Source organism: Mesoplodon mirus, assembly GCF_964341445.2.
Source record: "Mesoplodon mirus genome assembly, chromosome: 9".
In the NCBI taxonomy this organism is placed as follows: Eukaryota; Metazoa; Chordata; class Mammalia; order Artiodactyla; family Ziphiidae; genus Mesoplodon; species Mesoplodon mirus.
In genome coordinates, this window is record NC_138985.1 from 22,421,819 (window position 1) to 22,436,702 (window position 14,884).

At 37.8% G+C, this 14,884-nt stretch overlaps 1 protein-coding gene across 1 annotated transcript; it reads left to right on the forward strand.

The window, feature by feature from the left end:
• The first annotated feature begins 23 nt into the window (after positions 1–23).
• On the forward strand, positions 24–14,884 carry DUS4L (dihydrouridine synthase 4 like). The gene is made up of 8 exons (XM_082632841.1): positions 24–219; positions 588–687; positions 5,324–5,460; positions 8,928–9,049; positions 11,325–11,442; positions 12,497–12,619; positions 13,382–13,608; positions 14,308–14,884. Exons 3-8 carry the CDS (start codon positions 5,360–5,362, stop codon positions 14,565–14,567), a joined length of 951 nt encoding a protein of 316 aa, XP_082488967.1. The 5' UTR covers positions 24–219; positions 588–687; positions 5,324–5,359; the 3' UTR covers positions 14,568–14,884.

Below are 14,884 nucleotides of genomic sequence, written 5' to 3' on the forward strand. Positions count from 1 at the left end.
GCGCCGCTAGCTCCGCCCAGCCCGCGGCTCCCGGCTGTCCTGGAGATTCCACTCTGCTGCAGCTGGTGGGCCGACCCTGGCTGGGAGCGGCGCGGGCCCCAGAGTAGGTGGGCGCCGAGGGCCCAGCGCACCAGGGAAGCTGAGGTCGTGGGGCTGGCGCTTTCTTCCGTCTCTCGCCGCACTCCTGGGGCTGGCGGCGTTCCCTGGGCGTAAGAGCAGGTGAGCGCCGGAACGTGGCGGCAGCGCTCACCTCTAAAGGAAGTATTTAACCTGAGAATGGGACCTCTCGATGGAAGCACTAGAAGAGAACGGAGGTTTCCGGTAGCTTCGTGTGCACGCCACAAGCACAGCTGGCGGGCGTTAATAGCTACCCACCTGTATCTATCACATCCCTTGCTTCGCGTTCTTGGGATAAAGGCAGGCGGGAAAAGCTTGGGGAGGAAAGTTGCCAGGGATGAAAGTGGGGAGAATTAGGGAGAGCCGAGAGTCGGTTAAGTAGGAAGACTGAACCAGGAATAGATAAGTGGGACTCAGTCTCTGCCTACCCTCCCATGAGACAGTGACCTTAGGCTTTTTCTACCGATTAGTTTCAGCCACGTGTCCTGAGCGACGCCAGACTTTTCCTTGTCACAAATTGATGGATTTTCTATCTCTCAACTAACAGCATTGGAGCTGTAAAATCATCAGGTTAGTTCCCGATATATCTTCTCCGCTGTTAACATCTGCAGTATTCACCTGTATTTCTCCCACGATAAATACTAGTAAGTTAACAGGTCAACCACACGTGTGCAAGAAGGTTAAGCATTTCTAACGTAAAAAGAAAGGTTAACTTTTCCTTCATGTACAGTAAGTATGTATGCAGGGAACCTATTTTTCCTAGTGCCAGAGCTAAAGTTTTTCTTGATTCAGCTAACGGATTTTCGAGAATGTGATAGTAGTCTTAGCTGTGCCAAATGCCGTTCGAACATATTAGATGCTCGTAACAATTCAAGCAAGTATGTCTCACTACACTGCATTATGCTTTCTCTTTGTCACAGAGGTTCTCCCCTAATATACTTTGTTTGATTTCAATCGCGGTGTGAATAGGATTGAATGTTCTGAATGGAGGTCTCACACATTGCCAAGGGCAGTGTGCTGAGATTCACATTAGGTTTCATTATCTATAATACACAAAATTTGACTTCAATAGTTTTTGAATATTAATGATGAATAAGCATTATCTTTGAATTATGGATTGTTTTTCCTTCCCTGGCTTTTACACTGAAAATTTTTAGAAAAGTTACATAATATTCATTGATTCAATGAAGAGTTTTGAGTCTCTACTATATGTACCAGCATGAGTGTGCAAACATTAGACTCAATCCCTGTCTTATCCCAAAGGAGGTAATAGGTAGGTAGAAACCCATTTAAACAAACAGTATTACCAGGTGCTTTGGAGGATGTGGATTTGTTTATTCTCAAGCTTGGCTGCCCATTAAAATCACCTGGAGAGCTTTAACAACCACTGATGCTTGCATCCTACGCCCAGAGATTCACATGTAATTGCTCTGGGGTATGGTCTGGTCATCCTGCTTCCTAAAATCTCACCAGATCATTCTAATGTACAACCAAGATTAAGAACTACTGATTTATTCATTCAGCAGATATGTATTAAGGGAGGCCTTCTTCGTGCCATGTACTGGGACTACAAGAATGAATTGAGTACCACCTGTTGCACATGGCTAAATACCTCTGGAGAGGTAGAAATTCAGTTACACAAGATCAGGGAACAAGTGCACTGGTTACAACAAATTCCCCTTGATACTCTATGGTCTTTTGATCTGTTTAGCTGGCTACCATCATACAAACTGGACTTGTCATATTACTTTGAACTCTGCCTTGCATAATTACTGTTTTTGCATAATTATTTTTTAAGCTCTGTACTTGTTGCCTGTTAAACGTTTGTAGAAACAGCTTACTCAATAGAGTGACTCTAGCTCAGTGCTTCAAGATGACCGTACTTCCAGTGCTTACAACCTACATGGAATGTAGACTTTAGATGGGAAATTCCTGTGTTCTTCTTCATGCTCCTCCTTGTTACTCAAATGTGGCTTCAGTGGTTTCCAATCGCTATGCACTTTCCCTCTGACGTGGGACATGACAACCAGGAAACGCCCTTCCTGGTACCAAGGGACAAAAACCACTAAATATGGACAAGCTGACTCTTGATCAGCAATGCTTTTGAGGAAAGATCTTGATCAAAAGAGGGAAATGTGAAAATAAAGAAAACTTCATTTAAAGTGGAGTCATGAAGCCCTGAAGGGAAAGCTCTCATGTATGCACCACTTGTGGCTGCCTGTATAACCAGCAGGAAGAACAATAAAAATTATTTTAACAGCAACAACAAAGGAATGAATAAGAGTGAAATTATTCTTGCGAAAGTCACAATGACCTAGCTGCCATTGGACACTTTTTAGTCTTTACCTAACTCTTCTGTGATGTTTAAGATGTTTATCCCCTCCCTCCTTCGTAATACTGTTCCCTCTCTTTTGAATATCACGTTTCAGATTTATTCCTCCCAGCTCCAGAGTTCATCTCTCTGTCTCCTTTACCTTCTTTTTTTTCCCCCTTTTACTTAAATGTTGGTGCTTCTAAGGATTTCTACAAGACATGGCATCCATAAGTACTTTGTCCATGTTTTTAGTTTCAACATATTACCTAAAGGTTAAAGACATGTCTCTAGCTTTTTCTTTAGTACCATATCTATATAACCAGTTATGAGGCATTACCACCTGGAAATCCCCTGAGCACCTCAACTTCAGTGTGCCCAAGCGTGGACTCGTTTCCCTCCCAAAGCCTGTTCCTCCTTCTGGTTCTCTGTCTCATTGATTGGAATGGCCATCCGCCCAGTCTCTAAAGCCAAAAGTGTACACATCATCCTAGAATTCTTTCTTATTACACAACACGTGCTGTCATCAGGTGATTTCCACCTCCTAAATGTCTTGCTAGTTTATTTTTATTTCTAAATAGCTCCTAAATGTGTTCCCTTTCCTCTATCGTCATTCCTGGAGTCCCAGGTCAGATACTTAACTACACACGGCTTGGTCTACTACAGTGGCCTCCTTACTGATATTTTACCAACAGCCCTAACCCCTCCATCGAAATCTTTCTGAATCAGAAATCTGACCATGTCATTTCTCTGCTAAAATTTTTCAATTAAAACTAGTATACAAGGAGAGACAAACAACTTACACAAAAATATATGCCCATGGAAGTATGTGATTTGCACAAGTTAACAAGTTGAGTGCATATGTAAAAATCACCCACAGAGGAGCAAAAATGGCTGAGAACCAAGGCCCTACAGTTTAAAATCTAAAATATCTTAACCTGGTGTATAGGCCCTCTCATGCCCTTTCTAGTCTAGTTACAACTCAAGCAGTGCTGAACTGTTGTTAATGGTTCCCTGAAAACATCAAGCATTTTCATGCTGCTGTGGCTTTTTACATGTTCTCTGTAACTGGACACTTCCCCATCTCCCATGTAATGTCAGCTCAAGATTTCCTTCATCCATTGTTGACTTCCCTCACTTCTCTAGACAGTTATTTCTACAGTGCTTAAATTGTGTTTGAGTGTGTGTATTAGCATCATTGTGTAAGTTTTCTAATACATTTTCAAGGACACAGAAAATATATTTTCATCTGTGTTCCCAACATGTAGCAGAAACTTGATATTTGTTGAATGAATAAAAATAAGATCAACTGGGATTCCGAGAAGATTATCAGAGTCATCAGGATGGGGGATTATGAGTACAGAGACTGTGAGCCAGTGAAAATGGGCTCAAGGTTTGATTAAAGGTACCACTTAGTTGACACACCTGCAGGAGATGGAGAGTGAAGGACAAGCCCCAAGTTTCTGACTTGAGTGCGTAGGGATGGATGGTGATGGCATAACCAGGATCTGGAATGCAAGGGAGATGAGACAGGTTTGATTCATGAAAAGGCAACTACCTTTCTTTTGCTTTATACTTTACCTATGTAGGTGGCTTACATCTTTCTAATCATGAATTTTTGTTTAAAAAAATAAGCTAGTAACTCTCTAAATCTTTATTCAGTCAAACAGTAACAGTGATAAAGTGATGAACAGTGATCAGTAAAACTAGCTTATCTTATTCCACCTGTACATTCTACCTAAGGAAATTGAAATTATTGGTTTATATTTAGGTTATAACAGTACTTTCAGGATTAGCCAAACAGAAAGTTGCATGTGGAGCAATTAGACCTTTCTGAAGTTGGCCCATATTTGTTTTTAAGTTGGTAAGGCCAAAATTGGAATATTGAAAGCAGCCAACACTATGAAATGATAGGATTTTAAGTACAGTAGAGCAACTATAAAAGACAGGAATTACCTAATTTAATCACTTGTCCCTCTTTGGGTATAATAGTGATTTACTATGCAATTATGTGATTACAATTGAGATTTTCATGAAACGATGTTCATGAAACATTTAAATGCTTAAAAATAATAATTAAAGGTTTGTTTGCCTTCTGATTCAAATAAAAAGAATAGGATTTGAGAATAAGGATAAACATATTCGTATATACGGGGAGATCAGCTCGTTGTTTTGTGACCACCTAGATGGGTGGGATAGGGAGGATGGGATAGAGGGGATATGGGGATATATGTATACGTATAGCTGATTCACTCTGTTATACAGCAGAAACTAACACACCATTGTAAAACAATTATACTCCAATAAAGATGTTAGATAAATAAATAAATAAACCAGTACATCTTTTGAAATGCTGACTACTTAAAGTTGTTCTGTTACTGCCATTTAACTTTCCTGGATAAAACAAGGTATTTCAAAGTGCCAGACATACACAGTACTATATATGAAATGATTCAAATCACATTTGTTGGTTAATCAATGCCAAACAAAGTAAAATGGAAAATCTAAAAAGTAACATGGAAAATCGTAATATGTATTCTAGGAAGACATCTTGTGGTTTTCCACATCCTGAGCATTTATGAATTTGAGCAGAAAACGTTACAATAGTGGGTTAAGTATAGAATTCAAAACTGTTAGTGTTTGATTTGAACAAGGGTAATTTGTACAGAATATAAATGTCATAATTGCACAGTGTGCTGAAAACTATCTGTGATTTATAAATAGAGGCAGAATTCAGTAGTATCCTATTCGATACTGTGAAAAGAAGCTAAGAAGATTCCTAAGCATGCAAAACCTGATGAAAAATACGTGTTCTTGGCAATTGAAATTGTAAGAATGATGGAATTCATCAAGTGAAAATGCCTTTTCTCTACGCAAACTGATTATCTTTTTCAGATTTGAGACAAATCTGTATTCATCAAGAGTGACTGCATGCAAACCACAGCATGTCAAGAAAGAAAAAAAGATCCAATAGAAATGCTTCATTCTGGGCAGCTGGTAAAAGTCTGCGCCCCAATGGTGCGATATTCAAAGTAAGTATTGTTAAATGGTTAATGAGCTTAGGTGTGATTTCCTTTTTATGCTCTGACTTCTTAAAAGTAAGACCCCCCCCACCACATGGGATCTTCAGACGCCTAGCTTTGGGATCAGGGTCCGGGCTTGAGTCCTCACGCTGCCAACTGCCTGGTATGTGTATGATCTAAGTGGTCAGACAGTATTTGTCTCTTTGAGACTGGCTTATTTCACCGAGCATAATATCCTCAGGGTTCATCCATGTTGTACCATGTATCAGAATTTCCTTCCTTTTTAAGGCTGAATAATATTCCATTGTATGTGTATACTACATTTTGTTTATCCATTCATCCCAGCTTGAGTTGCTTCCATCTTTTGACTCTTGGGAATAATGCTTCTGTGAACATGGATATATAAATATCTTTCTGAGACCTTGCTTTCTTTCTCTGTGGTATATGCCCAGAGGTGGAATTGCTAGATCATACGACAAATCTATTTTTAATTTTTGAGGAATTGCCCTGCTATTTTCCATAGCAGCTACACCATTTTATATTCCTACCAGCAGTACACAAGAGTTTAGTCTCTCAGCATTCTCATCAACACTTGTTGTCTTCCAGGGTTTTTTTGTTGTTGTTTTAATAGCCATCCTAATGGATGTGAATTATCTCATTGTGATTTTTATTTGTATTTTTCTAGTGATGTTGAGCATCTTTTCATGTGCTCGTTGGCTATTTGTATATCTTCTTCGGCACAATGTCTCTTCTAGCCCTTTGTCCATTTTTGAATCAGATTGTTTGGTTTTTTGTCGTTACCGTTGTGTTTACTCTGGAGTTTTGAGAATTCTCTATACTAGATACTACTCTTGTCAGATATGTGGCTTGCATATGTGTTCTCCCAGCATGTAGCTTGTCTTTTCATCCTCTTAACAGGGTCTTTGGCAGAGCAACAGTTTTTATTTAATGACGAAGTCCATTTCATCAATTTTTCCTTTTGCAAATTGTGCTTTTGTTGTCAAGTATAAGCAATTTCTATGTAGCTCTAGATATTAAAGATTTTGTCCTATGTTTTTTCTAAAAGTCTTTTAGTTTATGGTTTACATTTAAGTTCATAATTGTTAATTAATTTCTGTGTAAGTGTGAGACTTAGGCTGAGGTTTGTTTGTTTTTGCCTGTGGATGTCTAATTACTCCAGTACTATTTGTTGAAAAGGATATCTTTCCACTATTGAATTACTTTTGCATCTTCATCAAAACTCAGTTGAGCATGTTCGTATGGTTCTTTTTCTGCATTCTCTGTTCGAATCCATTGATCTATGTGTCTGTCCCTCTACCAATACCATACAGTCTTGATTACTGTAGCTATATAATATCCTGAAATTAAGTAAACTTAATAAATCCCACTTTTCTTTTTCAAAATTGTTTTAGCTATTCTAGTTCCTTTGCCTTTCCAAATAACTTTTAGGATGATCTTTTCTATACCTACAAAAAAATCCTGGGCTTCCCTGGTGGCGCAGTGGTTGGGGGTCTGCCTGCCGATGCAGGGGATGCGGTTTCATGCCCCGGTCCGGGAAGATCCCACATGTCGCAGAGCGGCTGGGCCCGTGAGCCATGGCCGCTGAGCCTGCACGTCCGGAGCCTGTGCTCCGCAACGGGAGAGGCCACAGCAGTGATAGGCCCGCGTACCGCAAAAAAAAAAAAAAAAAAAAAAAAAAATCCTGCTGGATTTTCCATAAGAATTGTATGAAAAATGCATATCAATTTGGGGAGAACTGAATTCCCTACTGTGTCGAGTCTCCTCATGAACACGATATGTCTCCATTTATTTAGATCTTCTTTGATTTCTTTCATCAGTGTCGTATGGTTTTCAGCGTACATTTTCTGTACATATTTTGCAAGGCTTACACTCAGTTATTGTACTTTTAATTTCAGTGTCCATGTGTTAACTGCTGGTGTATAGAAGTAAAATTGCTTTTTGTGTGTTGACCTTACATTATGTGAACTTGCTTTGTTTACTTATTGGTTCTAGGACGTCCCTCTTACAAAGTCCTTAGGATTATCTCAGTAGACAATCATGTCATCTGCAAATAGAGATAGTTTTACTTCCTCCTTTCCACCAGATGCCTTTTGTTTCTTTTTCATGCCTTATTGCACTGACTAAAAGTTGCAGCACTGTACTGAATAAGAGTGATGAGAGCAGACATCTTTCCCTTGTTCTTGATCTGGGGGGAACGTATTCTTTCACCTGTAATTGGGTTGGCCAAAAAGTTCATTTGGGTTTTTCCATCAGATCTTATGGAAAATATATATAAAGATCCTAATATAATATTAAGCGTAGAATTTTTTGTGGATGTTCTTCATCAGGTTGAGAAAGTTCCCTCTATTCCTGTTTTCCTGAGAGGCTTTTTTTTTAAATCATGAATGCTGTTTTGTCCAGTGCTTTTTCTGCATCAGTTGATGCAATCATGTGATTTTTTTTTCTTTAGCCTATTAATATGATGGATTACAGTGATTGATTCTGAATATTGAAACTTCTGTTTTAAGTAGCTTTTTCTGACACCACCACAGCAGGGGAAGGATGAGAAAGCACCACCTCATTACTCTCAGGTGGAGGTCGAAGCCTAGGTTTTCCACTTGGTCTCCTTTGACACCCCCGGGGGCACGAGGCTCCTCATTACTGCTGAGCAGGGGTGAGAGTTCCAGCTGCCCGTGCAGGGGGTGGCCTGGTAACTGCTGGGCACTGATGAAAGCCCTGGCTCTTCACTAAGCATTCTCTAACACGACTCCCGGAGGAAGGGAGAAGGGCACCTCACTGCTGCAGGGTTGGTGTGGAATTCCAGGCTCCCCACATGGTCTCCGCTGACACCCTCCTTGTTACTGGCTGGCAGGGATTAAAGTCCCAGCTCCCTACCTGGCCTTCTCTAACACCACCGTGGAGGGGTGTTGGAGAACTTTGTGACAGCTTTGGAACGGTACAGGTGTAAGCTCCCCACTGGACCTTCGCTTGTGGAGGGGAGGGCCACAGTTATTTCTCTGGTGTTGGGCTGGAATAGAGCCATTATTATTTAAAAGCTTGCTAGGCTGCCCCTTTCTTGGTGCTTTGGCTAGAGAGCAGGCTTTTGCTGGGGCTGTTTTTGTCTGCACCCATTGCTATTTCCAGGTTGCCACCTTCTTCAGCTTCAAATCTGGGATATTTGAGGCAACAAGAAAACCCAGGGAACTTATCATTGTCGTTCCTTAGGTCCTGCCCGAGGTCACTAGCCTGCCTGCTCTCTTCTCACCACCTTTCAGAGTTTCCTTACGTTGGTTTTGTATGTGATATCCAGAGCTTTTAGTTATGCTAAGCAGGAGGAATAGGGAAGAGTACATCTACTGCACTTTCCCATAGGCAGAACTTTTCTCTAATAAATAATAAATATTTAATAATTAACTAAACTAAACTCTGATTATGGTGCTTTCTAAATGCCTAATTAAAGTTTTATATGCTCTCAGGTTGGCTTTTAGAACACTGGTAAGAAAATACAGTTGCGATCTGTGCTATACGCCGATGATAGTTGCTGCTGATTTTGTCAGATCTATAAAAGCCAGAGACAGTGAATTTACCACAAACCAAGGTATGTGAAAGCTAGAGTTTGCTGCCTTTGTAAAACTTTAAAAACAAAGCAACAAAACTCAACACTCTTGTCTAATCAGAGACAACATAATTCGGAGATTTTATTTTAAAATCTTTCAGTTTCTTATGGTTTTTATAAGTTTTTTAAAATATGTTTTTATTCAGTACCTTGTAAACTATGGATAATATATCAAAGTTTTAGTCAGCCCCATTCTCTCACCTAGACTATTAGGTTAGATTCCTATCTCACTGCCTCCAGTCTTATCCCATTCCAAACTACCCTCCAGACAGCCCCAAGTGACCTCTCTAAAATGTAAATTTGATCACTTCTTCTCCCTGCTCACAATCTTCCTTAGACCTCTCATCACCTAAAACAGTGGTTCTCAAAGTGTGTTTTCCCAGACCAGTTAACATCAACATTATCTGAAAACTTGTTAGAAATGGAAATTCCAGACTCCACCACAGGCCTACTGAATCTGAAACTCTGGGTATGTGTCGGGCAGTCTGTGTTTTAAAAAGCCCTCCAGGTGATTCTGAGCTTGTTAAAGATTGAGAGCCACTGACCTAAAGAGTAAAATTCCAGCACGTGTGGATAATATAGAAAGTTCTTCACGATCTGGCCTCTGAATACGTGTTCTGCAGCTTTATCTTCCATTAGTTTCTCTCCATGGCCCACCAACTTTACTCTTCAAAATACTAAGTTATTTTAAGTCCCTGAACATGCCCTAATCTCTCACACTTCTCTACCTAGAATGTCCTTCTTAGTCAGGCCTCTCCCCACATCCCTATCCCCCTGGGAAAGGACAGTTCATGCTTCTTAATGCTCTAAAACTGTGACCAAGGAACTTGCCTAACCACCCTCCATTCACATCCTGTCTCATAAGCCCTGGCTTTTCGTTGTACTTAATCCTACTGTACTGTTATTTCCTCCTCACATGCCTGTCTCTCCCACTAGACTATGGGCTTCTTGAGGGTTGGAATTCTTTCTTGTTGATTTGTATCCTCAGCTTCTAGCACAGCATTGAAAATACATTTGACCAATAAATGGTTGTTAGATTGAAATTTTGTAACTCTCTTACAAAGGAGAAAGCGCCCTACCTACATCCTCAGGAAAAAGCAAATTCTCCTATCCCTTAGATAATCCTGTAAATCAGTGGATTGCCATAGAAATTCTGAGTCAGTAGAACTAGAGCGATACCCAGAAATCTGCATTTTGGTAAACACCCAGTGAATCTGATACAGATAGTCCTCAAAAAAAACTTTAGAAAAGTTAAAATACATCTATTCAGAATTTATAACACCCAAAGATGAGAAAAATGTGTCCTTTAAAACCTAGGAAAGCTCTGATACATTTGGCTATGTTAAAATTTAGACTTTTATATATAAAAAAAGAGCACAGATATTCTCAAAGACAAATGAAAAACTGGGGGAAATATTTATAATATTTTTGATGTTTATGATAGATAGCAGAGCTAATTTCTTTGTTTTATTTTTTTAATTTAAATAATAAGAAAAAAGGAGCAACTAAAAGAAAAATTGTCCATAGAGAACTACGCAAAGAATATGTAGAGAGAGGCTACAAATAAAAAAATATGCTGTTGGGTATACAGTGTAGGATAAGTTGTAAGGAAATCAGGACTGTCGTCCACACTGGTGTATATCTATATTGGTAAACTCTTGAAAGAAGATTTTGTAATATCTTTCAAAATGTTAGATGCCCGCCCAGCAGTTGTACTCCTAGGAATTTACTTCATGAATATACTCACAAAAGCATGTATATGGAGTATCTTCATCGCAGCATTGTTTGCAAGAGCCGCAAATGAAAAATAATCTATGGTCCATCCATCACAGTGGAATACGCCACTAAAAAGAGGAAAATAGGTCTGAATACAGGTCCCAGATACATCCGGGGGAAAACACAATATGGATAGCAACGTACATAGAATGTTCACATCTGCTTAAATTTTATAGGTATTCATAAAATTGTTCTAGAATTCAGTAAGCTAATTCCCACCTTTGGGAAAGGGGTCTGTTTGGCAAGAGTGTTGTACTTTTCATTTTATCAAATTTTTTACTATTTGAATTTGTACCAAATCTAAATTGCATGTAATTTAAAATATTTTAAATTATTTTAATGCTATCTTGTTTGAACAGATGCTTCTTAGGCTAAAAATAGTTATTGTTACTTTATCCTGTACAGACATTAGAATTTGGTATCTCGTGTACGTGTGTGTGTGTTTCTGTGAATTTTAATGTTGAGCTATTTGTTTTATCAGGTGATTGCCCATTGATTGTTCAGTTTGCTGCTAATGATGCAAGAATTTTGTCTGATGCTGCTCGTATAGTCTGTCCTTATGCGAATGGAATAGACATTAACTGTGGTTGTCCTCAGAGGTAAAGCTCAAAGAAGTTGGAAGAATTTTGGAAAAGATTAGGAAAAACTATGTGAACATGGTAAACTATCATTCTGGTATTCCAAAAATTAAAAAGTAAGGAAAATAGAGATTAAAAACTTGGGCTCTAAATAAGAAGCAAGAAAAAATAAGGAAATATTATTTAGAAACATACATGCAAAGATATTTTCTGATGGCTACAACAGTATATAGACCCTTGACAAGTTTTTGTCTCACCTCACCACTAGAATTTTTTTTATGTGTGGATCTGCCTTGAACCTCATCCATAAGTAATTACGTGAGACTGATGTTTATGGCAATCCCTAAAATGTATTTTTACTGCTGTGTCAGACATACTTGCTCTAAACACTATGATTCAATGATTTGGGAGATCACTTGTTTTCTCTTACTTAATTTCAATTTTAAGAAAACCTTCTTATAATTACCTTTTCTTCCCATACCATAGTTATTTGGTTGAGTCTGAGTAACTGGGTGTTGATAGGATGTACTTATTTTGACGATAATATCCCTACCTTCCTGGCACTGTACTAGATTATCTGTCAATAATTCAAAATGTGTTCAAAGAATGAAATCAAGGTTTTACGTATAGCATAATCCAAATCAGATTAGATATATTTGAATACTCATTAGGAGAGTTCAGTAAGCTGTTTAGTGGTATTGGAATGCTGTAGGCCAAAAATATCTTTCCTCTCAAGATTCATAAAACCTCTTGTTATGTACAATAAACATCAAATTTGGAATTTAAAAAATCTGAAGTAATTGCAATTACAAATACTTAAATCTGTTTTGGTTAAATGAACTTTAATTTTCTCACTTGCCAGTGAAAACCATTTCCCCTAAGTATTTCTTGATCTGGGAACATGTTTTCCTAATCTCGATACACTTAGAAGTGTTGGATCTATGAATCTTAAAAATCTGGTTCCATTCCAGGTGGCTAGTTAGAGAAATAATAAATGCACTTACTGTGCTTTTAGAATTGTATCTTCTCTTCCAGCTGATAACAATTTATTTGTTGTTGTATTTACTTTATGAAGGTGGGCTTTGGCAGAGGGTTATGGAGCTTGCTTAATAAACAATCCAGAGCTTGTTCGAGACATGGTGAAACAAGTAAGAAATCAAGTGGAAAATCCCAGATTTTCAGTATCTATTAAAATAAGGTAAAGATAATATTTTAATCTACGGACAAGATAGTCCATTACTCAGGAAATAAAAGAATATTCCTTTTGTCCGAAGGTGTGGAGATGTCTGCTCTTAGTAAGTAGGCCTCTAGTATATGAAAATGTTAAAACAAAACATTTAGTAAATGAATAGATACCATAATTTTTATTTATAATCCAAAACAATTTCTTCTTCATATTTTTAAGAAAAATTAAAATATCCCTTTATTATTAAAAACTCTCTCCCAAGAGAAACAACTTTTTCCATGTGCTATTTAATTAACTAATGCTAAGAAACATTGCTGATACCAAGAGTAGAAAATAGGAATGATATTTGCACTAACAAAGAAAAGGAACTAAAAATTAGTCTTTTGGTGACAGGTTAAAAACATATTTCAAGATAAATTATAATTCTCCCACTTGCGGATTGGAGCATGCACAGCAAATATTAAGATAGCACCTTTCAATGCATCTGTGATAGTACACTGATGAATCTTTCAGTTATCAAAGCCAAAAGAGGAGCACTGGGTAAAAGTTATTTGTCATCCTATTGTTATCGATAGTGAAATAGCTAAATTCAGGGTCTTGAATGGGAACGGATTCCTGAACAAAACCTCACTGATAGCGGCACGTGGTGATAATATGATATAGCATAGCTAAACTAAATAATGTAACAGATGAAATATTTTTCTATTTAGTTTATTGATGTTAGCATTAAGATTTGTGTGCTGTGAAAAGATAGATATGATTTTGAAATTATAGGATCCATGATGACCTTACAAGAACTGTAGATCTTTGTCGAAAGGCTGAAGCGACAGGGGTTTCCTGGATTACAGTCCATGGAAGAACTGTTGAAGAAAGACATCAGCCAGTTCACTATGAGGCCATTAAAATAATTAAGGAAAATATGTCTATACCTGTAATTGCTAATGGAGACATCAGAAGCTTAAAAGAAGCAGAAAATGTGTGGCATATTACTGGGACAGATGGTAAGAAATAATTACTTTAGTTTTTTTGTTTTTTAATTAGCAGAAAAATTAAAAAGTGGGGGTGGGAGAATAATGTTAATGTGATTTGCATTATTTTTTCTTTCATATGGAGCCATATTTTCCTGTTTTACCAATTTAAGCCAAGCAATTTACTAAAATGATGTTAATCCTTCTGCTTAGAAACAACAGATTATTTTAATTGGGGTAAACTAGTTCAGTTAATTCTCTGCCACCATCTCATCCAGTTAGTGACCACTAGAGCCTATAGAATTCATGAATCCAAGAGTGGTCATAGGAGCCAAAGAAACCCCAGACTGCTATACAGTTTCATTATCCCCTTCAACTTTGGCATACCAAGCCCTGGGATACCTATTGCTGGATGAGAGAATGCAGATAAACTTGAAGCAAACCCAATTTATGACAATCCAGATTTACTCTTAAAAAAATCCGGAAAACTAATTTTTTAATGTAGAAGTCTTTAAAATATAAGAAAAAAGTCTTGTGAGTTCATTTACACTTAATTGGTTTATTAAAAATATCAAAATGAATTCTTTAATAAGAATTAGTCTAATACAAGGGCATTGTGAAACCTTGTAATAATACTTTATTTTTGAATATTCTCAGTTTGTTTCATTGAGTTTGACCCCATAACCATAAGTTCTTAATGTGTGGACAAACGTGATGTGCTTTAATTTGTAGGTGTGATGGTTGCAAGAGGACTCTTAGCCAACCCGGCCATATTTGCTGGATATGAGGAAACCCCACTGAAATGCATCTGGGACTGGGTTGACATTGCTCTTGAACTTGGAACCCCTTATATGTGTTTCCATCAACATTTAATGTACATGATGGAAAAGATAACTTCGAGGCAGGAAAAAAGAATATTTAATGCTTTGTCAAGCACATCAGCAGTCTTAGATTACCTTACAGACCATTATGGGATTGACTGGACTCCCTAAATTATTTTCTATCTTTAGTGAAACCACCCAGGTTCACATCTTGGTTTTCACTTTGAATCAGTGGCTCTCAAACATTAGTATAAAAACAATGCCCTGACAGAATTTTTAAAAGTCATTCCTAGATCATATCCTCAGAGATTCTGATTCAGTAAATCTCTAGGGTGGACCCAAAATTTAGTTTTAAAGAAGAACCCAGGTGGTTCAAATGTTGACAAACATTGCTCTGAATCCTATTATGGATTTTAAACTGTAAGAATTTTTTTCTTAAAGGAATCATGTTTTTAACATTTTTAAATAAATAAAACTTTATTTTGATA

What these genes read in the sequence shown, in the direction of transcription:
- DUS4L (XM_082632841.1), top strand. Translation starts at nt 5,360, where the DNA reads ATGCAAACCACAGCATGTCAAGAAAGAAAAAAAGATCCAATAGAAATG. An exon ending in AACTGTGGTTGTCCTCAGAG is followed by an intron (nt 11,443 to 12,496) that starts GTAAAGCTCAAA and finishes TACTTTATGAAG; the next exon opens with GTGGGCTTTGGCAGAGGGTT. An exon ending in TCAGTATCTATTAAAATAAG is followed by an intron (nt 12,620 to 13,381) that starts GTAAAGATAATA and finishes TTGAAATTATAG; the next exon opens with GATCCATGATGACCTTACAA.